The 26977-nt window shown below is 45.6% G+C and overlaps 1 protein-coding gene across 3 annotated transcripts in view; it reads right to left on the bottom strand.

Annotated features, from left to right (window-relative positions):
• Positions 1-4608: 4608 nt before the first annotated feature.
• The window catches only part of LOC149343860 (uncharacterized), a 51913-nt gene continuing 29544 nt past the window's right edge, over positions 4609-26977 (bottom strand). For 2 of the 3 annotated variants that reach the window (XM_089546087.1, XM_089546088.1), the window contains exons 2-5: positions 14615-14996; positions 8776-8996; positions 6285-6627; positions 4609-4875 (exon numbers count right to left, since the gene is read on the bottom strand). In XM_089546087.1, the coding sequence (XP_089402213.1) occupies positions 4638-4875; positions 6285-6627; positions 8776-8996; positions 14615-14996 (1184 nt within the window). In that variant the 3' untranslated portion in view covers positions 4609-4637. The remainder of the gene's footprint in view (positions 4876-6284; positions 6628-8775; positions 8997-14614; positions 14997-26977) is intronic. The other variant, XM_089546089.1, reaches the window with a different exon arrangement.

The following is a 26977-nucleotide window of genomic DNA, read 5'->3' on the forward strand; positions in this document are numbered from 1 at the left end:
TTTAAACAGAAGAGCTCGTTTCCTGCGAGTTTAACTTTTGTTTCTTAATAGTTTAAGACTGAAGACATTCGAGACGATGCCAGTAAGAAAAAGTAGCGTACATGAATTACGAATACCACAGTGAATGCTTAGCGCACACCATTCTCATAGGTGTTGCCGACGCTGTGGCGAGAACACTTTTGCAGTCTCCGTTCTCCTCACATGTAAAGTAGTAGCTGCATATGTTTTGTATGGTAAAACCACATACCAACATTCAGGCTCTGTTCTTTTTGTGATGAGATATAAGCCGTGCGAATGAACAATACCTCCTGTGAAGTTGGGAAGAGAGGTTTCCAAGAGAATAAAACAGGGGCAGGGGATTGAACGGATTTGTGTATAGCATATCGCTAATCGTAAAACGTGAGTACAGCTGGAGGACAGCGTAAAGTTGGGCACAGTCATATTCTTCAGCATCAATTTTTGGCATGCCTTGACAAGGGTGGGCAAATAGACGCAATATTTCTGGATTTCGCGAAGGCCTTTGATCGTGTTTCGCACCGTAAGCTGATGGTAAAATTCCGACATCTACTGCAAAACCAACGTCTTGTTCAGTGGCTTGACTCCTACTTTTCTGAATGACACAAGTACGGCCGGATCACTGGTTCCAATTCTCCACCAACTTTAGTTCTCACGGGAGTCCCTCAGGCCCCCGTGCTTGGTCCACTACTGTTCCTTATTCATTTAAATGACTTAAGTTTCGATCCCCCAGTGCGATGCCGTTTTTCGCACAAAACTTTGCACACCTCGAAGTGTGCAACAATGGTAATTACGCGCAAGAAGCATGTTCTTAATTACACATACAAAATTAACGGCGCAGCTATTTCTGATGTAAATGAATACAAATACATGGGAGTTGTATTAAACAGTAACTTAAGTTGGAGCTTGCATATCGGGCACTTCGTTTCAAACGCGTCCAACAGGCTTTGGCTGTTAAGAAATCGCCTAAAACACTGCACAACTAAAACAAAACTAACAGTCTACACTGAATTAGTGCGCCCATCGCTGGAATATGCACCTGACTTTCAACGTCACCTGACTTTCAACGGATTTTAGAAGTTTCGAGTGCGAACGAGTCGCTCTGCTTGATTGAGAAGCACACCCCTTGGGCTCTTAACCTTATCGAAAGGCCGCACAGGGTCGTCCACATCCAGATTGAACACGGCTTCGTGCCGCCGGCGCTCCGCTGAGTGCCTTTCGCGGGCGCCTGGAGAACTACTGCCCAGGCGCAGTGAAAGTCGCAGGCTGGTATTCCTGCTTTGTCGTCTGCTACAGCACGTCACTGAGCATGCCTCGGCCTGCAGCAGCTTTAGCCGGTGGACTGTAGCAGACGACAGACCCGGAGCACCCGGCTACGGCTTCGTAATAGCGCAGCAGCGTTCGATGTGGAAGTGGACTACCCAATCCCTTTCGGGGTTCGGCCATCCAGCTTGCTTTCGCGCAGTCGCACAGACGGAACGCGGTTAGTGGCTGTTCCTTCAGGGGACGTCAAATACGCGCCAGTCTCAGCAGTTTGAGGCGCGGCGTACCGTGTTGAGCATGTTTAGTGGTAGTCCAGGGCGAGTGCAGTCAGCTGTGCTTGCCTCTGCTCCGGTATATTATTGCAAATAGTTGCAGATGAGCTCTTCTCTTCATCGCGTCTTGCTGTACTGGGCAAATGATCTCACTTGCAACATTTCAAGTAAATGATTCTTCCCGCAGACGACTGCTGTATCTACCGCAACATTTTCTCGGAAGCAGATGCCGCTACTGCATAGCATGACCTGAACTCCTTGTTGTTTTTATGTGAAAATGAAATCTGGCGCTCAATCTTTCCAATTTGATCACGGCCTGTTTGAAAAAAAGAACCAATTTCTTCAGAGAGCCTATTTTCTACACAGCGTCGACATATCAGCTGTTTCATCTTATAAATACTTATAACTACCTCGCCCGAGACCACAGAGCAAGCCAGCACTGAATCATTTATGCTCTAGTAAACTACCATAGATCATATAGCTTTCATAACAAACACTCTTGCAGCTTTGTCTGTATTGCTAAGTAAGCTGCAGTGTGCTGTGAAATGAAGCTCAGTGAAGCAGTTGGTCAAGATATTCTCATTAGGGCAGATTTTAATGAAATCCTGCGAACTATTTAGCTTGTAATAGGAGAGATATTACTAACGGCTCAATAAGTTTTAGAGGAGCATCAAAAACATGCGCTTAAATGGGCACAAGTGGGGGATGCTAAATCTAGCCAGAGTAAAAGGATAAAGAGACGGAGCCTGGCATCCAAATATCTCTCTTTTGCTGAAAGCATAGCCTGGATAAGCCAAAATATTGCATAGAAGCGAAATGCTGATGTACGAAATGATGTACTGAAAATGTCAGTGCGCAGTTTGAGACAAACTTACCACCTCTGGTGCGTCGACACACATTATCTCGATTGTACAAAATGCTCTAACGTCGACATATAGTTATGTCTACGTGACCTAAATAGGTTTTGACTGAAAGAACGGCAAGGATATATGTGTCAATAAAAACATGAAAAATATGTTCTCTGTTCTTCATACATAGGCCTAGCGCTGCGGTTACGATTGTTGACCAGCACCGCAGCCGATGTTAACATGCCACAACAGCAAAGAAACAGTGCACGAGACCCAAAGTAAAGCGCGGCGCGCGGCCGCGCGAGGCAGATGAACGACGATACATCCATCTACTTTCCCTGGCAGGCCCGATTTTGGACCTGTCCGCGCTTGAAGCAGATGCCATGGTAACACCTCCCGCTCTCGCGTGTTTCAGTCGTCTGTTTGCATGGAGATAACTCGTACAGCATTCGCTGTGAACGTAGGTGAAGGAGGAATTGTCGCTACCGCCTGTAATTCATGGTCGCTGTAAGGTATAGAAAGTTTCACCCCCCTTGGATGAGGAGCGCGCTGAGTTCACTTGAGATACAAAAACTCGAAGCGTCCCTCGCTTCTAATGCCGGCCAGCACGACGCAGTTGTGCGCATCAACTTCAGCGGACAAAGCCACACTGCTGTCAGTGTTGTTGTCGTCCTTTCCTCATCTTGTCTAGGTCAGCAGCTAGACTTCATGGTATGGAAACAGTACGTTGCCACCATCTGTTGTTTAATTGAGTAAAAAAAGCCTTCGTGATGCGTGAGAACCATGCGAGACCCATCGTCGCCGTTATGTATGATTGGTTGGATAGATGTTCTCATAAGTATTGTCAGGAAATGATAATGGCTGTTCAGCAGTCGGGAACAAAGTGAGCCAGCTTCCAAAAGATACTCTTCATTGGGCTGACTCGAGGTCACAAAGAGCTGAATGACTCGTCGGCGGCGATAGCAACAAGCATACTCCGCGGTCGTCTAACAGAATGCATGCCGCGCTCATTTAAAAGCTGGTATGTAATCATCGAGATTAAGCTCAAAACAACTACAACAATCTGGAAGAAGTGTAAGCACTTGCGCCTGGCCGCCATCATTCTAGGTGCGGCTGGTCGCCAGAAACAGTGTATACGCTTAGGGGTCTGATCGCCACTACTGGCGTTACGGAAAAGGCCACAGGCGTTACATTCCTGCATGACTAATGACGAATGATGTGCAAATTTAACGCAATGCTCAAACGACTCCACAAGGTTTTCTCAGATGGTGATATATAAGACAGCGGGCGCCACTCCAGACCAGAGTGCAAGGTACGGCGTAACATGACGCTGTGGTGCACTTGTCGGCCTTCAGGGGCCATTTGGCCTTATGTCACGTAACATAGAACACAAAAGACTGCACACCACGCATGGTTGTTTTCGAGTGGCGATAGGGATCATTCTCGAAGGCAATCTTGATCTATGAACATAACCACGAACCCCGATTTTCGTGCTGCTGCTTCTGTGCGATATGTTGCGCGTCATTTATTTGGTAAGCGTGCATGTTTCACGCTATCATGAAAGGCGACTTCAGTGTGAGGTCGGTTATCTTTTAAAGAAAGTCTACGGTACACTTGATGACTAAGTCAACACAACTCATTCCGCATTTTCTGCGAAACACGGCTCGGACACGCGCTGCAGTAGTAGAGTATTCCCTTGTCTTCCTCCTTTACCGGCGCTCTGGGAGCACGAAAAGCACTTGCGACGCGATACTTGTTACTAAAATGGAGCCAAGCATAAAGGCACGACTCAGGTGTTTGAAAGGTTTGAAATGCTCATTTCATTCTTAAGGTAAAACGTTTCCATTCTTCCGTTCTGTAGACTGTATACAACATGTGCTCCATGAGAAACAATGCTAGCTCCGTAACTTGGCGGAACAAAAACCCGTTTTGTTAACATTTATGTTTAGCATAGCCACTCGCTTCGCTTCGAGAAATGAGCACAAGTATTCAAGAAACCTCAGCGAATTTCAATTCGCCGCCACTAGAAATATGAAAAAAAAAGAAAGTAAAACACTGAGAAAGCATCTCACGACAAACAATAAAGTCCCCGAGAAATGTTATCAACTTTCATTTTAATCAGTTGCTTAGTTACAATATAGCCTTATTAAGACTAATGTGAAGCACTTCTAGCACGAAAGGCTTCCTTTGAAATGTCAGGGAGTCTGATATGCAATTGCCTTGAAGAAAGGTTCTTGTTTCATAGGGTTTTATTTGTTGTCATGTTTGCATGAGCAAACTTGTGCAATGCAATGAGCCCATTTTGTATAGTGTTGTTTACAAGTGGCCGCAAGCCATGTTGCAGTGTCCTAGCAATTAATGTTGTAGGTAGGAAGAAAGCTAAAGATGATGACGCAATTCCGATCCCCGTGACGTTGACGTCTATAGGCTTTGTTGTATTTATGACAAGACTTTCCAGAACAAGAGTGGCATTTTTTCTGTGCAGAAAAAGAAAACGCGCGTCAGGATGTGAGAGATACGCCAGGAAAATCTTCAGCAGTGAACTTTGGCCAGATGACAAAAATTTATAATTTTTCCTTTCCCGCTCTATTATTTTGCATTTTGCTTTTTCTCGGCACCGACTGTAATAACATGGCGTATCAAAAAGATATTTCTTGTTGGTTGTGAAACTGCTTAAGGCTAAAAAGGGGAAAAGCTGAAAAATTGAACACAGTAATCAAGTGTCACATTTACTCAAAGCTTGATTCGGTTCCTACTTGAGCTCCGTTGTTCCGTCTAATACCTGCTTCTGGTACGCTAATAAACTAATCACAAATTAGCGTTCATCCCTCACGTTGCACTGTGAAAATTGCCACATGAATAACAAATGTAACATTAAAGAATACCGCAATCTCTAGAAGTCGTTTTACTTTGAAGCTGTTTCAACGTTATTGTCTGTCATGAGAGCATGCCGACTGCGGAAAAATAGGGACATGACGTAGCTGGAAGCACTGAAGGACGGAAGGACGGTAAACGGTATAGTATTTCAGGTAAATTGTTGTATTAGCCAGGTGCGGTTTCGCACCATGAAAATATTTGTTGAACGCAAGCCGCGTTTTTTAAAGATCCAAATTGATTTGGGCAGTATTACACCGAACTATACCTTACGACGTTTCTTAAACCGCGCTGGACCGAACGCAGGGCAGTGAAGATTAGAGGAGAGGATGTGCACAAAGGCACGTGCAGTCACTGTGTTAGAAAGATAAGGTATTCACACTCGCCGTTTCAATACTTGGGCTTGACTGCATAAGGAACAAAACTATATTTTCTAGTATTTGCTTAATTGCTAGTAACTATGCGTTGGCGAGGATATGTTTTACGCGCCCATGTTGCAGAAAAGAGCTTAGGATCTTAGACTTCGGATCCCTATGTTTAGCATTGTACAAAAAGGCCACGTTGTCCCCCACAACCATCCTGACAGGTTGGGGCTGCATGCGGGCGTTACATGCGCACGTTTTACTTTATTGAATAGCAGTGCTCTGCTGTGACTCTTCAGTCGCTTTAAGACATGAGAGGATGCAAAGTAAGTTTAATCATAAATCATAATTGTAAGCTTAATCACAAATACCTTTCTTTCAACATCTACAATGTTAGAGGTGCATCCAGAAAGCTTATGACTGGCTTGATAGAGGGGTGCAGCCCTTAAAACTGAAAAATCATCAGCAACAGAGCATTGACAGTACACGAACAACAACAAAAGGGCCCCCATGGATAGCTAAACATTACCTTGAAAAGATTGAAAAGTTAGTTATGACCGCAAAAATATCGCGAAAAAATGAAAGAACACTGCTTCAACGAAACAAAAAAATAATAATAAATATAATAAAAGCGTCAGCTTTATACTCACTCGACAAATTTGACAATGATCCTCGCCGAAATGGTGGCGCTCACAAGCGCCGCCAAGTCCACCAAGAAGGTCTTAACCTTCGCGGCAAACGCAATGGTCAGGTTGGTCACAGTCAGGTCCACGAAGGCGTACGCGCCGCAGTCATCGATGCGACACTCAAGGTCACCCGACTGCCGCAGCCTGGAGAGGCCGCTGATAGTACCGTTGGTCACTTGTACGCGGATGAGGGTCGCCAGTGTGCTTGTGGTGCTCGTGGGAAGCGGTGCTGGGTCCAGATTGTATGCGAGCACTGCATTGCGCAGGCTGCGATCGAACATTGTGCAGTTGGTGCACTGTTCTTCGCCTGCAAACGGCAAGGATTTTGCGAAGAAGAGGATGAGTAGTGAGCAGAAAGTATCTGCAGAGTGTAGCTTGTGTCATGCGCACTTGTCAGAATCACTCAGTCATACAGTACAGTCAGCGGGGTTTTAAGAACATTTTCGTTCACAGTTCGGCGAAGACCCGGCATTGCCCATGCATACCAACCCCTGTAGAGGGTGGCGTGCGGCGAAGTGTCCCGCAGCCGGGCAAAGAGCGCACTTGCTTTTGTAATGAACTGCAGAGACTGTTCAAGCTGCATAAAGTGGATGCCGCTTTGCACATTGCAGTCTATCACATTTTTGTTGCACTACGGAATAGACGCGGAGCTACATGTGCGCTGCGCACTTGTGCATGTGCTAACTTGTACCTCGAAAAACTCTTTGCTAGGCACCGAACAGAAGCTGTCAAAATTTCGCAGCGGAGGGAGTTCTCTTATAGATTTATGGCGTTGGTTTTTCGTGACCGTAGCATCTCGCAAACTAAACTTCCTGTTTTAATCTGACAGACATTGTCGGTGCTTTGCAGGTGGGGTAGGGCGGGAAGCATGCCCTCTTTAGTCATGATCTCGAGAAAAGCGTGCGTAACCCCGGGCTTTGAAGTGGCTCCTCTTAAAGCAGAATTCGTACAGGGGAGCCTCGGGGGGAAGGATGGGTAGTTGATGACTGTGCCGGCCGGCAGAGGCCCCTGACCCGCCGCTCCTGCCTGGTTTAATTCGCTAATCTGCCTCATCTCCGTGTTCGCCTTCGCGCCGGCCGACCCTTCTCGGATTCTTAGAGTGTTTGCGCCGGCCGGGATAAAGCTCCGTCCCTTCCTGGAAGCTTTCCGTCCCTGCGCTAGACCTGCCTCGGCGGCTAGAAGCGTGACGTTTTGGTCATGTGTGCGCAAACCCTCCTCTCGAGAGAGATGGAATTATTTCTTGTTTGAATTTCGCTTAAGAGGTAGAGGAGAATGAAAAATCATGCATGAAATATTTGTTTTATAAGAAGAGGAGAGGGGGGGGGGGCGGCTACACCGATGTTTCCGAGTAGAGTGGCAGAGGGGTTAGAAAGCATGTACTATCTGTATTGCTGCCATCAAAGACTTTGCTCATGGTGGCATGAAGGAAGCGGGGGTGGTGTTTTCCTAAAATCTAGGATTTATTTGGCGGTTCATTCCTTAATAAGCCTCCCTTCCAGATTCTCCACTGTTATGTGGCATGAACCAATTGCAGCAGGTGTTTTATATAGTGGGATACAAGTTAGGAAAAAAAGCGGCTTTTCTGCGTCGAAGGACCCCCTTTTCGCCAACGACGTCACCCGATTTTCATGAACCTGCCGGCATGAGTAGCCTGATATTGCAGGAATTGAGGTGACATTGTAGGGAGGGGACTATCGCCGACAATGCAGGGAGAGGATAATTTCTCCTATCATCTGCCACTCCTTGCATCGTCACACTATCAGGTTCATGAGAATCGGCCGACGCCATTGCTGGAAGGAGATCCTTTGATGGGGAAGAGCCACTGCGTTCTTGAGTTGTATCGGACTATAACGGTTTCTCCTTTCCTGCTGTCATTTTAAAAAGCTGTTCACAGTAAGGCACATGCAAGCAACTTTGACCTGAATAACATCATCACTAAGCCACATGAATTTAATAACTAACTAACTAGTATGATAACTACCGTGATTCTTAAAACTGGTGAGGTTCTACAGTGTGTTCTTGAAAGCAATTTTTCTATTTGCTCACCCAATGTTAAGGAGTTCTATAAACCCTCCCGTGAAACGCGGGGCATAAATTAAGTGTGCCCGTTTTTAAAGAAATGTACAGCCTTGGCGAAAAGTTTTCAGACTACAGAGTGCGCCTTTGAGCCGCATAAGAGAGAACTTAAGGCATTCCAAAACACCAAATAGTCTTGGAAGTGAGAACGTGGGTTATGTCCACTTTGCAGAGATATAGGTTTGCAGGGGTGGCATACGCTTTCCACTAGAAGGCTAAAGAGCGAACCGTGTGGCTTGATGACGTCTGACCAAGGGTGTAGCCATATGTCTGTCAAAGACTATGTATTGCGCTCTCCAGACCATTTGTCTTCCAATAATGCCCTGCCTGAAGTTCGGGCTGTTCGGTATCTTATGAATAGATGTTTTTAAAAACTCACTTGCTTCTTCACTCCGTTGACTGAGTTTCTTCAGGTGTTCATTTAATGCATGCTCAATTCGGTAGGGCAAAACTTTATTAACTCTCCAATTCAAGAACTTTTCAAGAGGCCACTTGATCAGGTTAAACATGCGCCATGCCCCATTGAGCAGCCTGAACCGTATGAGAAATTGCTCTGTGTTGTTTAGCTTGAAGTGGGTAACATGAAGCGTGTTGTTTAACCTGTTGGAAACGACAGAGAGAAAAACGTGTTAGATTTCGTCGGCTCTTGCTCTTACCGAGGTGGAGAAAGCTTTCTGAGAGCATGCCGGTGCGACAAGTAGTTCGAGGAGACATGCAAATGGCGTCTTGTTTATCTTTTGGCATCAGTTTACTGAGCCTGAATCAGGATCTTTACTGGCCGGGGTTCTCGTAGTGTCATATTTCTCAAAGCCTGGAAGTGCTTCTGAAAGCTGACGTCATCGCTGAAGTCGGGAGCGCAGTGTCGAAACGTTGGCACTGAGGGGTCGATTGCTCACGCTCAGCTTAAACAGCATTTGCCAACTTCATATCACTGACAGTGACTTTTGTTTAACGTTGAAACTGTGCACATAGCAAAAGTTTAGTGCCAAATGGTCTACAGGGGCCTAAAACAGCCCTCAGTAAGAGAAAATTGATTTCGACAGGTTAGCGTAAACAGTAACTAGACCTTTTTGTTGTTTTTCTTGGTGGCAGAGACACGCAGGTTTCCGCAATATTTACATTTCCCTTGACCACGTTAAACAATGAACGCTTGCTGAAGAAGTTCGGTTAAGCTTCATGTGCCATGTTAGCAAAAGAACTGACGGAGAAAGCGTCAACACTTAAGGCCTCGGCGCAGTGAAAGAAAGGAGGCACTTTCTACTGAATGCCTGCCATTTTAAGGATATATTGGGCCCAGTTTGTCGGCCATTTAAGTGGTCACGTTTGCCGTCATCATTTTTTTTTATACATGAGCTGTAGATTTAACTATTTCACATGTTAGGAAAAGTTCGCATCATATAACGCGGAAGCAAAACGGTAAGCGCCAGTTATTGTCGGAAAATACACTCGGCGCACCATTGCATAGCAGTGAAGAGGAAGCTGGAGGAATTCCGCGATTTTCTCGAACAATTTTGCAGTATTGCACTGTGCAGAGTCCACCGAAGATTTCCACAAGATGCCAGCTGCGCACGAACGCTCACCCACGTTTCAAGCTCGCCGTTGTCTTGTTTCTGAGTTGGACTGAGTGATGGATCGATGCATTCTCTCAAAATGTGCAGGATAGCAAGGCTGACGATCGTAGAGGGTGTTTTACAAGCCCACAGTTATTCTTTCAGAGAGCAGCTAAGCTGCTCTGGGCCGCGATGTAACAACGTGGCTCTTAAACGTCGAGCTGTCGTTGAGCTAGAAACACCAGCAGCCGTCCAACATTGTGATTGTTTTGCATAGGGTTTCATACTTCAAAAAGAAGAAAATAAAGATGTTTTCAACATTTTGAAAATTATTAGCTTTCTTTTTGATTTCAAGTTAGGGGCCTTTTTAATTGAAGAACAAAATAACAATGAAACATTGGCGAAAAACACATTGTGGAGGACAACAATATCTTGTCGGAGCTCACTTTCGATAGTCGTGACTTCTCAGAGATCTAATGCTGCACTAAAGTTGAAACACAACACGCGCAAAGATAACGTTTCGTATTTTATTCGTGAACTCGTAATATATGGCACTTACCAAAGGCTCGTACGTATGAGGTGTGCCTGCAGAAGCTACACAGGGTGTTTCACCTAAGGCTTTCTGCAATTTTAAAAAATAAGCTATTTGAATTAGATGCGCGCTTTTTCTGGCATAGCATTGTCAGTGGTGTAGTACATCATAATGCAGCTAAGACGTGCTAACTAGCAGTCTTGTTAACCAATATTTAATAGTTAACTTTTAAACTATTACCGTTGAGCTCCTTAATTATTGAGAGGCTGTAGCCCACCGTAAGTGATGTCCATATCCGTTTTTAGAATTTCGAGAACGCGATTATCCTCGGCGCTGTGGCCCAACAAATTTTGGCTTTTTCGACGAGTTACGTGCACTGGAGAGGTTGCTTTGCCTGCAAGCTTCTCAAACCTCATGTATTTTGGCGTGATGTAGGCGAAATTTGTTGGGCCACAGCGCCGAGGATAATCGCGTTCTCGAAATTCTAAAAACGGATATGGACATCACTTACGGTGGGCTACATGCCTCTCAATAATTAAGGAGCCCAACGGTAATAGTTTAAAAGTTAACTATTAAATATTGGTTAAAAAGCCTGCTAGTTGGCACGTCTTAGCTACATTATGATGTACTACACCACTGACAATGCTATGACAGAAAAAGCGTGCATCTAATTCAAGTAGCTTATTTTTAAAAATTGCAGAAAGTCTTAGGTGAAACACCCTGTATTTCGATATCGCTGCCCGCGACCACGTCGCGTACGTAACTGCCCCCATAAGCGCAGAGCTTCTATGTGCACAGCACCGGCAGGTACACAGATGGTTGCGCAGTGGGTTGCGCATGACGGTGCTATGACACACCAAACAAGAAACCAGAAAAGTACTCTTTTGCTCGGTTAAATGCGTCATCTGAAATTTATACATTCATAATCACTTATGTATGCTTTTAAGACAACTCAGCATTTACTAGACGCGCCTTCATTCAGCTGCAAAGGAAAAAACTGTCGTGGCACAGTGGAATCATCCCAAAACATTTGGAGCGATTTCGGACGATTCCACTATGCCACGACGGTTTTTTTTTCTTTGCATTAGAGCGATTCTGGTTTGTCTTTCGGTTCATGGGGCCCAGCACCGCTCCGTTATAGCGGAATAGAATGGTCATGTGTGCCACCTAAATATATTGGCGTTCCACTGTATGCATTTAAGTCAAGTGCACATTACTGGAAGGAGCCGGTTCCGATCGTCGAGCGTTAATTATGCTCAAAGTTTTGTCCCACATCGACTTTCAGTTTTCGGTCATGCTGAAGCCTGGAACACCTTTCTGGCAATCCAGCGTTTTCATCGGATATTAGCGTGTTTTATTTGGGCATCCAATTTCGAGCCGACGCGACGTGATAATCTTTTCAGATTTGTTTGTGCGGGAGGGTTGGGCTTAGTTCACTTGTATGTGGAACAGTTAGTTGCCTGTTTCTTCTTTTTTTCGTGGCTGTTCAAATTAGATTAATAGAACATTCTTCCAGAAAAATTTCATGAATCTGTTTCTAAACTTAGTGGTTTCTCAAACTATACTCAGTGCCCCTCTTTGCTGGGCTCTATACAGGAAGTTTGTGCTCCTGTGTTAGTTTTCGAAAGTTCGATTTTGTAACGAGTTCTTATGTTTTGTTTCGTGTAGCCGTTTGTACAGGGATTTGATAATGATGATCTCTACGCTGCCATTGTATCGTTTTGTCTGCGTTGGCCTCGAGGGTCGTGATGTGTTAACGCGAGTGTGCAAAATGCTTATCCCTCCTTGCATAAAAAACGTTTTTCTTTCAATTAAACGCCGAAGCTATACCTGTTAACTTGTGGCTGGATGACAAACACATTTTTGTACCTTCTGTTAACTGTAGTCAGTGCAAGGTGGCTGAAACCTTGGAGCTCTCTTTTCTGCACTCCAAGAATGTGATTTTGTTTTTGGATGGGCTGCAGATGTCGCTAAAGCCGGACCTTCTTCTAAATTCCGACAGTGTACGTCACCCTCTTGCTACTCCACTGACTGCGTACCCTATGCCATGTTTTTTTTTGCCTTTGGACTTCCTGACATTTAACGCTGGAAATCATGTTCACCCAGAAGCCAATTTGGTCGAATGCTGCTTCAATTCGGGGACATTTATAAAAAAGCGACTTTTTTCTACAAGACTGGTTTCCACTGTCGATGCCGTACCTATCTTTGCCGCCCTTTCAGCTGTGTTTTCTGTACAGCTAGTGCAGTGGCATCACTAGCTGCGTGCGTTGTGAATAATCTGTATATCCCCTTTCGGCAAATACATAACCTCGTAGTAAATAAAATGGTGGAAAATAAACAGCAAAATCATCTCCGTCTTGCACGCCTTAGGCTCGGGGTACGATTCCTGCCTAGACTCATGTTTTCTTTTATTATTTTTCTTCATTGAGAGCTCATGCCTTTTTGGATTATGCATTGGATCGTGGATTACGTTTGGCTTGTTGAATTATGGATTTGAATGCTGATTGGCTTGTTGGATTGCTATGGACCAGATTGTGGGTCGGCTATGGATCGGTGAAAGCGTGCCACATGCTGTGCACGCCACTCATCAGCTATAAAAAGATTTCGGCTTTAATAATAAGGAGAGCATGACACCAAGGCCGCAGAGGAGTCTTACAATCGAAAATCGCGACATCCTGTGCCTGTCACTGGTAAGTACTGTCAAACGCGTCTTGACTGTGATCACATAAGGCTTAGCTTTTTAAGACTGAACTGCACTAACGTTGTTCATTTTCGCAAGAAGGTTTAAAGAAATGCTTTAGCTTTTATAGACAAAAAATTCCTTCACTTTGCACGGTCATGTAAATGCAAACGGCAGGCGTGAATGCAGGAAAAATATATTGGCCCATTTTATCTCAAACGCACGCGGTAACCATCAAATTGCACTGCACTGTACAATGCCTCTAGGAGTTTGCATGAACTTGGAAGCGTGCATCGGTTACCCTTACCAGAGGTCGTGCGTAGAAGATTGCACTTGATGCTATAACGATTTGCTGAATCCTAGAAGAAAGCTATGTTTCCACGAGAACGGCCATTTTGTACGCAGTGGGAACATTCGGGCATTGCAAGCGAAGCATTGGTTAGGAATTTACGATTACAACGTATGGCTCTATAAATGTCTCGGATGTTATCGCTTAGAAATAAGCCTGTCGTCTTCCGACAGCAAAAGCGTTGTCTCTTGGTCAAGTTGGTGAGTCGTTTCTGAGATCAATATTCAGCAAAAAGCAAGACAGGGGCACAGGACTAGGAGAGGCGAGCACGAACTTCCACTAATGTTTATTGTGAAGGAAGCCCCGAGGCTTTCACGTACACTGCATGCATTTCTCGTCTGTTTCGAGCTTGCTTTAGAGAGACCGCTGCCTGCTTCGGCAATAACTACGAAGCCCACTAGACTGCACAATTTAACGCATACCACTGTTCTCCTTTGTTGGTTAGCACGCAGGTCACAGGGCGTAGCAGAGGTAAATTCGGGCGCAGAGACATAAATTTGTTTCGAGCATTGGAAGACACGCATAAACACGATGTACTTTGATGTGGAGAAAAAACGCGATATTCAGAACAGTTAGTCGATATATTTTAATCATGAGACCTGTGCCTTTTGCTGATTTTGTTTCACCTTAATTATTGTCGTCCTTTTATCTTTTATTATTTTTAACTTTTAGGCACTTATAAGCTAAAATGTGTTTTATAACAATATTTTCGTGATATTATGGCTCATCTTAAACCTTTCATAATGAACACTCTTGTCACAATTTTCTACAGGCTTGTCAAAATTGCTAATATATTCATGTATGTTACCTTGTCCACTGCCCGTTTATATTTTAAAACTTTTTTCTTAACGTTTGCTTTACAGCTCGGACATTACATCGAATCAGTCGCTTCATCTTTTGTTTTGCTAGTGTGAGCAGGAGTTATACAGACTCGGTCTTTTACTCAAAAATCCGGGAGGAGGTCTTTTAACAACCAGCTGAACTTAAGCTTCCCGTCCTTTGCACACCAATGAACTTTTTTTTTTGTGGTGCATCATTATCACATACGTCTACAAAACTTCTAACTCGTCGCTATTTCTGACGGAAAGGAGACTGTGTTGTACTCACTCGTTAATTTCGGCGACGAAGCTGACCGCGGGGACGAAAGCCTCGACCTGGACGATTAAGTGAAAAAATAATACCTTTATCGATGTTATGATAGAAACGTTCAGTCCATCCAGTTGCACTCCGACGCGAATTCGCATGCTGTCATTCTCCTTGGCTTCGAAGTAGTTGCTTCCCAGTCTTCGAACGCTGCTCAAGCCAGTGATGGTTCCGTTAGAAAAATGCATGACCATGTTGAACCCGGCCACGCGGGCCGTGTGGTTGAAATCGGGAATGGCTGCTTTCCGCAGTGATTCTAAAGTGAGGTATCTACTCATGGCTTTGTCGAAAAGCAAATCTCTTTCACCCGGCGTACCACCATCGGAACAATTCCCCGTCACGGCTTCTGGTAGAGAAAATAAAATAAAAATATCACAAATAAAAAATCTCTGCCTCTCCCGTAACCGAGAGTAGAGTAAGCATGAAATGTTTACGGGCATAACACATTGCTTGTAGATGGTAATAGTCAAAATCTTGAAATGGGTCTAGTGTTCGTTGTCGGCAGGGCAGGGGCGAGCAGTCTTCTGTGGCGTATCACTCGCAAAGCGATCGCTTTTCGCAACACGCTTAATACCTCTAACTTCTTGTCTGACTAACCACGTACATGGAAGACAACCACCTTTTTCCGCACAGCATGCTGGGCTTTCGTGCGCATCTATCAGCACAGGATGCACCACTACAAATTACACATGACGTGCTTGATGACACGATCCCCCACCTCACTAAAGCTATTCTGGCGGTTGACCTCACAAAGGCATTTGACAGGATTCGACACGATGCCACTTTGCGAGAACTACAGGCACTACAGGTAGGCTCAAATACCTACAACTACGTTCGCGCCTTTCTCTCGGGCCGCACTGCCTCCCTGCACATAGCTGAGCTGAGCACACCACCTAATCCACTCGGCGAGCTTGGAACACCCCAAGGCGCGGTCCTCTCCCCCCTTCTATTCAATATTGCTCTCATCCCCCTAGCTCATAAACTCACTCTCATCCAACACCTAAGGCATACCTTGTACGCTGATGATATTACGGCATGGACCACTCACGGATCTGATGGAGAAATTGAGGAAACTCTTCAATTAGCAGCTGACACCATCTTCGCTCATGCGTCATCTATTGGGCTCGAATGCTCCCCCTCTAAATCCGCGCTTCTCCTCATAAGACCGAAATCTGCAGCTAATTCGCCCATTCAAATCACTTTACAAGAAACCCCTATTCCCGTCACCCCCACCCTCCGTATCCTTGGCCTTTACTTGCAGGATTCCGGACGCAACGATCATACCCTTAAAACACTTAAGGCCTCCACGCAATCCGTGTTGCAACATCTACGCTGCGTATCCTCCCTGCACAAAGGTTTAGACGAAGCGGATAGCATTAAAATAGTGCATGCTTTTACACTTAGCCGCATTTTATACGGCACCCCATATCTTAAGCTGAACCGCATGGAAACAGAGCGAGTGAACGCCATGATTCGTCTAGCAACCAAGGCAGCCTTAAACCTACCCCGCAGCACTAGCACAGCCAAGCTCCTTGAATTAGGCATGCATAACACCTTTCAGCAACTAGTAGACGCGCACCTTCAGACACAGTATTTAAGACTTGCCGCGAGCGCAACTGGAAGGCATATCCTCGCTTCCCTTCGCATCAACATTCCCGCTAATCAGACATCCCTTATAGCCATTCCTCGACACATTCATACCCCCCTCGTTGTGAAACCCCTTCCCCGGAACATTCATCCCCAGTACCACATCCCTCGCCGCATGGCTCGCGCTAAGGCCCTACACAAGTATTACGGACAAGCCCAGGACGCCATTTGGGTAGACGCCGCGTGCACAACTCATGAAGCTGTAGCAGTTGGTTACAATCCAGCCCTAGCACAGCCCCTCACACACCGCCTTCCCTCGGGCTGTACGTCTGAGGAGGCAGAGGAAACCGCCATCGCCCTAGCCCTTGTACATTCCAATGCAAACTACATCTTTAGCGACTCCAAAACGGCTCTGTTCAACTTCGCGAGAGGCAGGATTCACGCCCCTGCTTGGGAGTTGTTGAACACCCCCTCCAAAAACTTACCACGCAGGGTAGAGATCCAGTGGGTGCCGGCTCACTCTGGAAATCCAGGAAACGAGGCTGCCGATAAATTGGCCCGAGGTTTGATTTGCCGGGCTCAGGACGGCCTCGGTCCAGGTTTGTCGAGAGAGCGGGCGCACACCTTTGCAGAGCTCACGCAAATGCCCCGCTTGGACCGTCGGACTTACCCTCCTCCACACCCCTCCCTTACCCATTCCCAACAGATCCTCTGGAGACGCCTCCAGACCCGCTCTCTTTCATCCCCTCAGCTGCTATCTCTACTGTGGCACCTCCCCTGCATGCACCCTGTGCGGCGACCCTCACGCCACACTCTCCCACATCCTTTTCGGCTGCCCTGCTGATCCTCCCCCGCAGGGACAGCCCGCGTTATCAAGTTGGGAGGACTGGGAGGTCGTGCTCTCGTCTCCGGACCCGCCATCGCAGCTTGCTGCGGTGCTTCGGGGTGCCGACGTCATGAACAAACACCGCATGAACGTTCCGACGCAGAGTGGGACCGTGCGGAGGTCCAGGGACCCAAGGGGGGTCTAAACACACTTGCCATGATAAAGTTTTTCTCTCTCTCTCTCGTTGTATCAGGCTCCATTGCTCGGCTTAAGCAGCTGTGACAGTGGCGGCATTGAAATGCAGGACGATGCAGAAGCGTGCGCGGACACGACGATACGCAGGCCTGACAAGAATGCATATGCAGCGCGTTCGAATACTCCGCGAGCGTGTATACATCTGCCTGCCAGTGGGGGAAACGGCATAACCTGAGGTTGTTGTTGTTGTGACTGAGAGAACGATGAAAAGGAAATTGCACGGCCCTGCCAACTGGCTCCCGCCGAGCCACCACCGCTGCCATATGCAGATGACGATGATGATGATGTCCTCGGGCTGAATGGCACATACCCACGGCGGGGGATTGGCCGGAGAGTTAAAAGATCAGAGGAAAGAGAAAAAGGAAAGAAAAGACGCGCGTCGCAGCAACAACTGCGTCCGCCGGCCAGCGGCCGGTCTTTTACATGCGTGAGTGTAGGACCGTAGCGCCATCCTTGGGGAGGGCGCGAAAGCAGTTTTCTGCCGAAAGCCCTTCTCGCCCTGGAGCTCCCCTCTTTCTCTAAGCGGCCTTCTCTCAAAGCCCCTAACAGATCACGTATGACAACGAAGTGTATCGTGGCTTGTATGTGCTTCTTGCGCGCGTTATTAGAAATCGGAAATTATAATTCCGTGCATTATCAGATGCACAGCTCGAGTGATACGTGATGAACATTGAGAAGACACTGGCCGCAGTTATTTTTTGTGACTCGTTTGGAGAGCAACCGGCGCTTGTATGCCGGTCCCGTAGGAGGGCTTAGAGAGTCTCGTTGAATCTCAATAAATGTCGTACGGTGCCCGGATGTTCACGTTTCAGTACCCGGATGAGTGGAATTCAGTGCCCGGATGTTGGCCTCGGTCTCGGCGTGACGTCACCACACTGCCGACAACGGGAGCTAAAAGCATTTTATGCTTAAAAAGAAATCTTGTAAAAGTTGTACATGGCAAATCATATTTGCCTGCCGAGGATCCAAGCTACAATGTGTCTCTTGGGTTGCGGTTACCATGATTACGAAAAATTCCTGGGTGATTCATCAAACGATTATTTAAAGCAGACCCAGGGCATGAAAGCACGCCCACCTAATTTTGTAGGAATGAAATAATTAGATACTGTCAAAGTTAAGCAGGGACATCATGCGACGAATCTGGAAACATGGATCCTCATTGAGTAGTTAGAAACAATCGAGTGAATGCTTTCAACGAAACGTTTTGCGGCAAATAGCCCGGATTGTTTGGCAGATACACATGTCCAACATTCTGGGACAAGAATTTTGAAAATTGGAAAATTGTAAGACATTATTATGAAAATATTAAAGCTTCTGATATGATTGATTCTTCTGATATGTGGAAAGTCTTTCTTTTAGAGTTTCAATGCATCGCATCGAACAGTTAAAATAACCATATAAAATCGATGGTGAACGCTTTTGACAATAGCAAAAACATTAGTAAAAGAAAAAAAACGCTGCCGTCGGGTGATCTATGGATATATTGATTATTATAGTGGAATATTATTGGAAAAAATTGCGTTCAGAAGCGGCTTCCTGCTCAAAAATGTTTTTGTTCCGAATTGTTGGCTATGTCTCCGTTCCTTGTCGGGTATTTCTAGAGTATGTTGAAGAATATTGCCTCGTATTTGAGTGGACGATGTGCACTAAAAGCCGCAGTGGAGTAGCTTAGTGAACGCCCAGAGAATAATGTATTCTCACAGTGCTGCATGAGTAGTAAATAATTTTTGTGTGAGATGGTTTTTGACACGGTTTGACACGGTATCACGGTTTGTGTGACAAGGTTTTAAGTTCTCGTGAGACATGGTTCTTTGCAATTAGGCTGGAGTCGAGTGCCTAATTGTTTGGAAATTCGACTATGCGCAGTGATCGTAAGCGATGATTACGATGAGATCGTCTCCATTATAAAAACTGCTTTATGTGCCGGTGCGGTTGCCCGTATTGTCTTATTTCTACATTTTTTATTTGAGGCGAATTTAACCAACCAGAAAGAAGAAAATAATGGGATGTAGTGCCGTTTCCTGTTATGGGCTCGCAACGACTGCGCCACTGGAGTGTCTCTTCTTTCAAATAAGCTCGCCGACACGGAAAAAACAGAAAAGTCGCTTAAATCCCACTGAAAGCTGGACGCTTTCATTTTTCTTTTTTTTCTTGCCCTTTCTAACATGTGTATCTTGAAGGTAGCCCGTTGTGTCAACTGGCGGCTGGGGCTGGGCACTTTAGCTTTTCTTTCTTTTTCTTGTCCATTCTAATATATGCATCTTGAAGATACCCCGTCGGTCGCACTTATGATATAAACCCAAGGAGTGCATCACAAATTGAATATACATTTAGGCATATGTGCTCTCGTTATATAAAAATTGTTTTCAGTTTACAGTTTTTGCAGATTACGATGTGGAAGTAACGCAAAATAGCGTGCCATAATGAGCGTATTAGGACTGTGATATAAAAAAAAGATCAGTTGAAGGTTTTCTGAATATGTTTAAGCGAAGGTCAAGCAGAATTTTGTTAAAAAATGAGATTTTTGAGGCATGACGGTGGCTTCTGGGGTTCATAATAAGGGAGTAATTACTCATTGACGTCCACCCGAGCGCAGCCATACGGCTACAAAGGAAAGCTATACAGCTTTCTCAGAAACTTCGTAGTTAAAGAAAAATTCGTAGCCGTATGGCTGCGCTCGGGTGGACGTCAATGAGTAATTACTCCCTTATTACAAATCTACTCCACCTTGGGGGATTCCCCTAAAATATTTGGTCAACACTGTTCCCACTTCGAGTTATTGATCAATTCGCTCTCGCCCTACCATAAGCTTGCCGTCCCGGTTAGCTCAATTGGTAGAGCGACTGCTCCGGTGTAGCGGTGGTCCCGGGTTCGAACCCCGGACCAGGATGAATTTTTCTTTAACTACGAAGTTTCTGAGAAAGCTGTATAGCTTTCCTTTGTAGTCGTATGGCTGCGCTCGGGTGGACGTCAATGAGTAATTACTCACTTATTACAAATCTACTCCACCTTGGGGGATTCCCCTAAAATATTTGGTTCTGGGGTTCAATAATGCCTGCGATGGCGGATATCAGAAAAGAGGTGAATAAATTTAAGAAATCAGCCAGTTGAGTAATTTCTGATAATCATCTTTGTAACTATTGCGATTAGACACCTGCTTGAAATGAGAGATTTGTAGGTGGTGGTCATTAGTAATACCCATGCTATCGTTTCGAATGGCGAAAACGTGATTAAACGGGGCGCAGAGGCCTAATAAATTTTTACTACATCGTGCTCAAATGCATGCGCGTTCGAAAAAACAGCCAGGCAGAGCAATCCCTCCATTGCATATAAGAGCATGTGCATGTAAACCATATCGCAAACGGTAATATCGCATTCGCAATTATATAAACTGATCTGGCTATTATAACGACCGGCTAAAAATATATAAATGCAAAGGTACCCAATTGTAAGAGCTAAAAAGTTGATTACCAGAAATTAGTTAAACGTCTAGCTAGTTAACATTATTCAGATGTTTTCTGACGTCCGCCAACGCAGGTATTATTGCGCCACAGAAGACGCTTTCATACTCCAGAAAGCTTATTTTAAAAAGTTCCGGTTCACCTTGGCTGAAACACCTGGTATATACGGTCTTCGTTGCTCCACGCTAAAAACAATGCCGCGCTTTTGCGCTATTATTCAGAAATTTATGTTTCGAATGGCATGTGTACTGTAGTCGTTCAATAGTCTTAGTGGCCATAAAGCTTCGCCGCAAGTTTCATATGGGACAGATGTGGTCGCTACGAGCGCTGGCGACCCTTTAAAGGCGCCGGAGTTGTGGCAGCACCGGCGCTTTATCGTTCATGTAACTGCTGAGACAAGTCGTAGGGTTTTCCGACCAAGATAGGGCGGAATCAATTAATTTAGAGCAGATAATTAAGACAATTCGTGGGACATTACGGCAAACTCTTAACTCGTTGAGAAATCTTTGTCGATAACAAACGGAAACCACTTCTGTGTTGCGATGTAGTGGCTGCACGAAAAGATGCTCTTTGGGCTTTCAATCACATATTCTGAAGATTTCGCCAGATGATTGTCATACATCCCACTTTCCTCCAAGCGGCAGCGGCCACTTCAAAATTCTGCGTCTGACATCTACAGCGTGGCTCTCCCACATGCATGCACGCCCTTTTCCATAGTCACTTTAACTCTCTGACGGCTTTTAGCTGCCGCCGAATAAGTTGTTCTCCGCTTCTTGTTCTGAACCGTTCCGAAGATCTGGTGAGTACTGCTTCTTTGGTTGCCTCAGCCTCCAGTTTTCTCTTGTGTTGTCCGCATATTTCTTTTATTTAGATTTTTTTCCTGTCACTCACTGAAGACGTGAGTGCACGACTTTTGTTCCATAGGACAGGACTCCTGACAACACATAACGCCAGCCTGTCTCATTGTTTCAGGATCCTCATCACAGGCGTTAGTAGCAAGAACACAGTTGCGGCAAATGCCTTATAACAGCTGCAATGGCTCGAGAGTAGTTGTGTTGTGTTTTATAGCGCATAAGCCAATAAGGTCATCACGCGCCGAAAGAGTGGCTCACATTTATGTGCACAGCGATACACGTGGCGGACGACGAGGCGTCTCGGTGGTTAGGCGCTCGGCTGCTGACCAGAAAGACTAGGGTTCAATCCCAGTCACAGCCATCGCATTTCGATCGCGCTGACATCGCGCACAGTACTCGGGTCTCTATCATTTAGCCTCCATCGAAATACTAGACACCCTTGGTATAATGTGAGTGCATGTTAAAAAACCCCAGCTGTTCGAAATGATCTGGAGCCCTCCTTCACTATGTCTGTCACGGACTCAGTCGCTTTATGACATTAAACCGCATAAAACCATAAACCAATACACGTGGCTACTAAACAGCCCACGCTACCTATATGGGGTCTAGGGCATCATGCAAAGGTGCAGGCGGATGTTTATGACGTCGGTGACGGTCGGGATAGATTCGAGAGCATCGTGTCGCACTCGAGAGAAACGTTGATTACCGTTCCCTTGATATCGTAGAGGTTCACCTCGTGCATAACCTGCGGGCTTGCATCGATGGTCAGCCCTGTCGCCTCTTTAGACCCAAACTTCGCTGTTCTGTTCCTCGAGCGCTTCGACGTCGCTCAATAAGGTGCGTAGCCCTCTACTGACTGACGCATGCTCGAACGCACAGCTTCAGCTAGCCTACTGCATACTTAACCAGGGTTCACTTGGGTTTAATCCCTTAGTCTTTGCTGGGCTCACAAACCCTGCGGCACAGTAGCTGTTTATCGCAGGTGTCGTCATGTGATTGTGACGTAGTGGCGTGCTGCGTAGTCCGTATCGGTGCCGAGTTTAGCACCAATAGCTGTCGCTCTAAGACATAAGAAGAAAACGCACACCCAAGAAGCATACAATTGGCCTAGTTGTGCCGATCATTGCATGACTGGCGCGTAGCAGCTCTGGACATGCGGATTAGAGAACCTACGGACCTTATCTGAAAAGCAGAAGCTTCACGTGTTTTTTCAGTGACTGAGAGCGGAACTCCGCGACTGCATAGTTGATAGTAGAAAAAGTATGCTAAAGCCTAAGCGTGCAGCTGCTTGGCTTCAGCCCTTCGTCTGTTGTTGCGCAAGCTTCCTAACTCGGGGAGAAACAGTGGGATGAGGACCGGTAGGAGGTCGGATAGAGAAAGGCACAACACAGGTGGTAACCAATAGTTACCGGCCTAGCTACTGCTGCCTAAAAGTAACATTTCGAAAGGGAAACTAACAAATAAGAGTAGAACATCAGAAATATTGACGTCGACTTGCTATCAATAGTCGCACACATCTATCTAATTTTCAGAGGCAAAGTAATTTCTGGTCAAAGAGCGTTAATTCACGCACCTGTGATACTTGAAGGCCTTTTTGAAAATTGCCAAAATCTCAACTATTCGTATAACTGGATAGTATGTGTATTCTTTCATGATGGGGGAGCTACTGAAGGCAGTGTAAATATGCTCAAAGAGCACTGAATACGGAAAGTCTGGGGCATTTTAACGTTGATAAAGCTTACTCGTGCTTACTGAGATGATCTGCACGCATCTGCACATAATAAAGGAACTTGCGCATATCGAAAGAATGTTTCATAATGCCTAAATGACAGCACCTAAATATTATCATCTTTTTAAAATTAGTTATTCCAGGCTAAGCTTTTCCCGTGGCAGGCGATCTAGACAAGTTTGGAAAACACCCACTTGCAATTACTATGGCATAGTATTTGAGCACTTGATAGACCATGGCTTAAACAGAGAAACGGTGACGAATACCCTGGAGAAACTGGGAGCGCACGTGTCATGAGAAATATCACATTGTAGCTGCTAGCGTCCCGCAGCGCTGGCATTAGCGTGAACTGAAAACGCACCGAAGACGGCATCAAAGATATCGATAGCAGTGTCGATGTTGTCAAATAGCGGCTGATGGCCACAACGTATTGCGTTTGTTGTTACTGCTATATCACTTGGAATGCCATCATGGTGGATTAGTGGCGACAACGAAGTTTCGTTTTAGAAGCCCTATAACCTTTCAGAACCCCAGGCAAAGCACCTTCTATATGAGCTAACTCAGTGCTGGACTTGGTTGTTCACCATGGCTCATCGAAGTACAAGGGTAAACTCTGATGCGCAACAATGTAGATGAAAGAATTTCTGACAATAAACAGCCCCTTACAGTGAACTGTCCAACTGCTGACGGTAAAGCCTGATGACCTGAGGTGAAACACATTCCACCATCTGCTAGCTGGATGGATGGATGGATGGATAGGAGCGTCCCCTTTGAAACGGGGTGGTGGCAATTGACACCATGCTCAGCTTTTCTATTTATGCGAAGCATATTGCTAGAGCTACCACTCACGCCGTCGCCGTGGTACCCCCACGTGACACCGTGACGTCACACCACGTGACATCGGATGAGAGAGCCGGCCTCCACCTCGCGCCGTCGCCGTGGGACCCCTAGCCGTCACGCCACGTGACACCGTGACGTCATACCACGTGACATCGGATGAGAGAGCCGGCCTCCACCTCGCGCCGTCGCCATGGGACCCCTAGCCGTCACACCCGCGCATTTCGAACGCGCGTTCACACTCGGTGTAGGTGAAACGCTCGCTCCACCGGGCAGGCAGACGCGGCTTCAGTGGCAATCCAGGCGCTCACCCAACGCGCGTCTCGGGGTTAGTCGGCGTTCCGCTGTAGCCATGCCGTTGTCTTCCCCCACGACGAAGGCTTCTAGTGGTTGTATTAAAATGACCAAGTATTCAACCAAGGAAAGCCATGTATTACCAAGCCTAGCCACTAATATGCTTCGCATTCCCCAGGCTTAGCCAAGCTGAGCCTCACCAATTTTTTTATTTTTTTGTTTACTGTGTTGGCAATTCTCATTAAGAATCGCCTTCATCTTTTCCTACGGTTTCCTACAATTCTAACCTTATGGCACATCTCTGCTTTTCAGCCACCAATCCTCCAATCGCTTTTTGCTAACTTCCACTGCAGATTTATTTACATGACCATTGTTACCTTTAAACCCTAGTGCCTCAGGAAGAGTGACTGCGCCTGCATCGACATCCGAATGGATACCATCACATTAGATTATGAGGTGTTCAATTGTTTCCACAGATCTACCACACACTGCACATGTGTCATCTTCGTTAAATTTCTTTTTGTAGCTGCGCGTTCTAAGACACCCTGACCTAGTTTCTAAAAGTAGGGCACTGCCTCTTGAGTTATCATAGAAAAATTCTTTCCTGATCAGCCTTTTCCAGTATCGATATAGTTCTACGCTATGTTTCTTTTCCATGGAATTCATCCAATATTTAACTTCCGCGTTTTTAACTTGTCGTTTAGTGCTCTTTCTTTCTCCGTCCTCATGACCTGCATACTTACTGGTTGGTTTTCTAGTTCTTTTCCGCCACTGTGAGACAACGCTCTTTCTGTATAAGTATTTAAATACCTTAGCTGTCCACCTGTTATCGTCCAAGTTCCTCTGGCATTCTCCATATAGTATTTTACTCTTAGCTTCCCGTGCTTCGAACGATGCCCAGCCCATATCCCCTTGTACTGCCTCGTTTGTGGTTTTGCCGTGGACACCTAGTGCTAATCTTCCAACAGCTCTCTGATTTACATCTAATCTCGACTGAACTTCTGCCCTTAAGCACAGAACCGCATTGCCGAAAGTAAGTCCCGGCACCATTATTCCTTTCCAAATACCTCTTAGTACTTTATATTTGTTGTACCCCCATAATGCCCTATGTTTCATCATCCCGGTGTCTCTTCGTCCTTTTGCCCTAAGATCCTGTTCGTGCTTTTCCGTGTATATCTGCCCTTCGTTTAGCCATATCCCGAGGTATTTGTATTCGGCCACTTTGGGTGTTTCGTGGCCTTGTATTGTAAGCACCTGGTCAGTTGTATCGTTAAAAATCATCACCCCTGATTTGGTTGCGCTAAAACTGAATCCTAGAGCGTCTCCTTCGTCTCCACCGCAATTAACGAAAGTTTGTAAATCCTCCTGGCTATCTGCTAACAGTACAATATCGTCCGCATACATTAAACCCGGTAGTCGCTGCTCAACTACATTTCCGCCTAATCTGTACTACAGATTATAACCTAGATTACTTTCTTCTAACCTTCTTTCCATATTAATCACGTAAAGCATGAACAACAGCGTTGATAGAGGACAACCTTGCCTTAATCCTTTGTGCACCCCGACAGTTGTGCTACTGTTTTTCCCTTCCCATGTAATTACAACTTCATTATCTCGGTAGATTTCCTGTAGAAAATCAATTACCTCATGACCGATACCTAAATCTTTCAATATGCTCCACAGGAGTTCCCTGTTCACGTTATCGTATGCACCGCTTATGTCCAGAAAGGCTTAAAAACGGAGGTCTGTTTTCCGCCTTAGCTATTTCTATGCATTGGGTAAGCACGAACAGGCTATCATCTAAACGCCTACCCCTTCCGAACCCATTCTGAAGTTCTCCGAGTATCCGATTACCTTCTACCCATGCCTGCATTTTTGATTTCACCGCCTGCATTGCCAGCCTGTACATAACAGACGTTATCGTAATCGGACGGTATGATTTGATGTTCAACTTATCTCCTTTCCCTTTATAAATCAAATTAATTTTACTCTGTCTACAGCTGTGCGGAATTTGCTGATTTGTTATGACTGTCTTCATTGCTTTTATCAGTGCTTCCTTGCTTCTTGGGCCAAGTTCATTAATCAGCTTAATTGGAATTTCGTCTATCCCTGCGGATATGGTTTTAGGAATATTCGCTTCCGCCTTTTCCCAGTTAAGACTAGTCAGTTCTAAGCTGTTCTCTATTGTGCTGTCCTGTGCTGCCGCCTCACTTAGGGAGATTACCACATTGTCGTTGCTAAAAGAAACAGCTATAAATGATGTAATGTAGTTCACAGCATCGTCTCCCTCTAAACATTTTCCCTCAGCATCTATAATCTGTTCCTGCGTTCTTTTATTTCTTTTTACCAAACAGCTTATATGGTTCTAGAATTTTCTTGGCCCCCCTTTATTTGCCTCGCGAACTTCAGCCAGCCATTTATCAGAGGACTGCTTCATTTTAGCCTGGACAAGGACCTGAACTTGCTGTTTCTTTTGTCGATAAG

The sequence above is a fragment of the Amblyomma mixtum genome, chromosome 5 (assembly GCF_055824585.1).
Source record: "Amblyomma mixtum isolate Tamu chromosome 5, ASM5582458v1, whole genome shotgun sequence".
NCBI lineage: Eukaryota > Metazoa > Arthropoda > Arachnida > Ixodida > Ixodidae > Amblyomma > Amblyomma mixtum.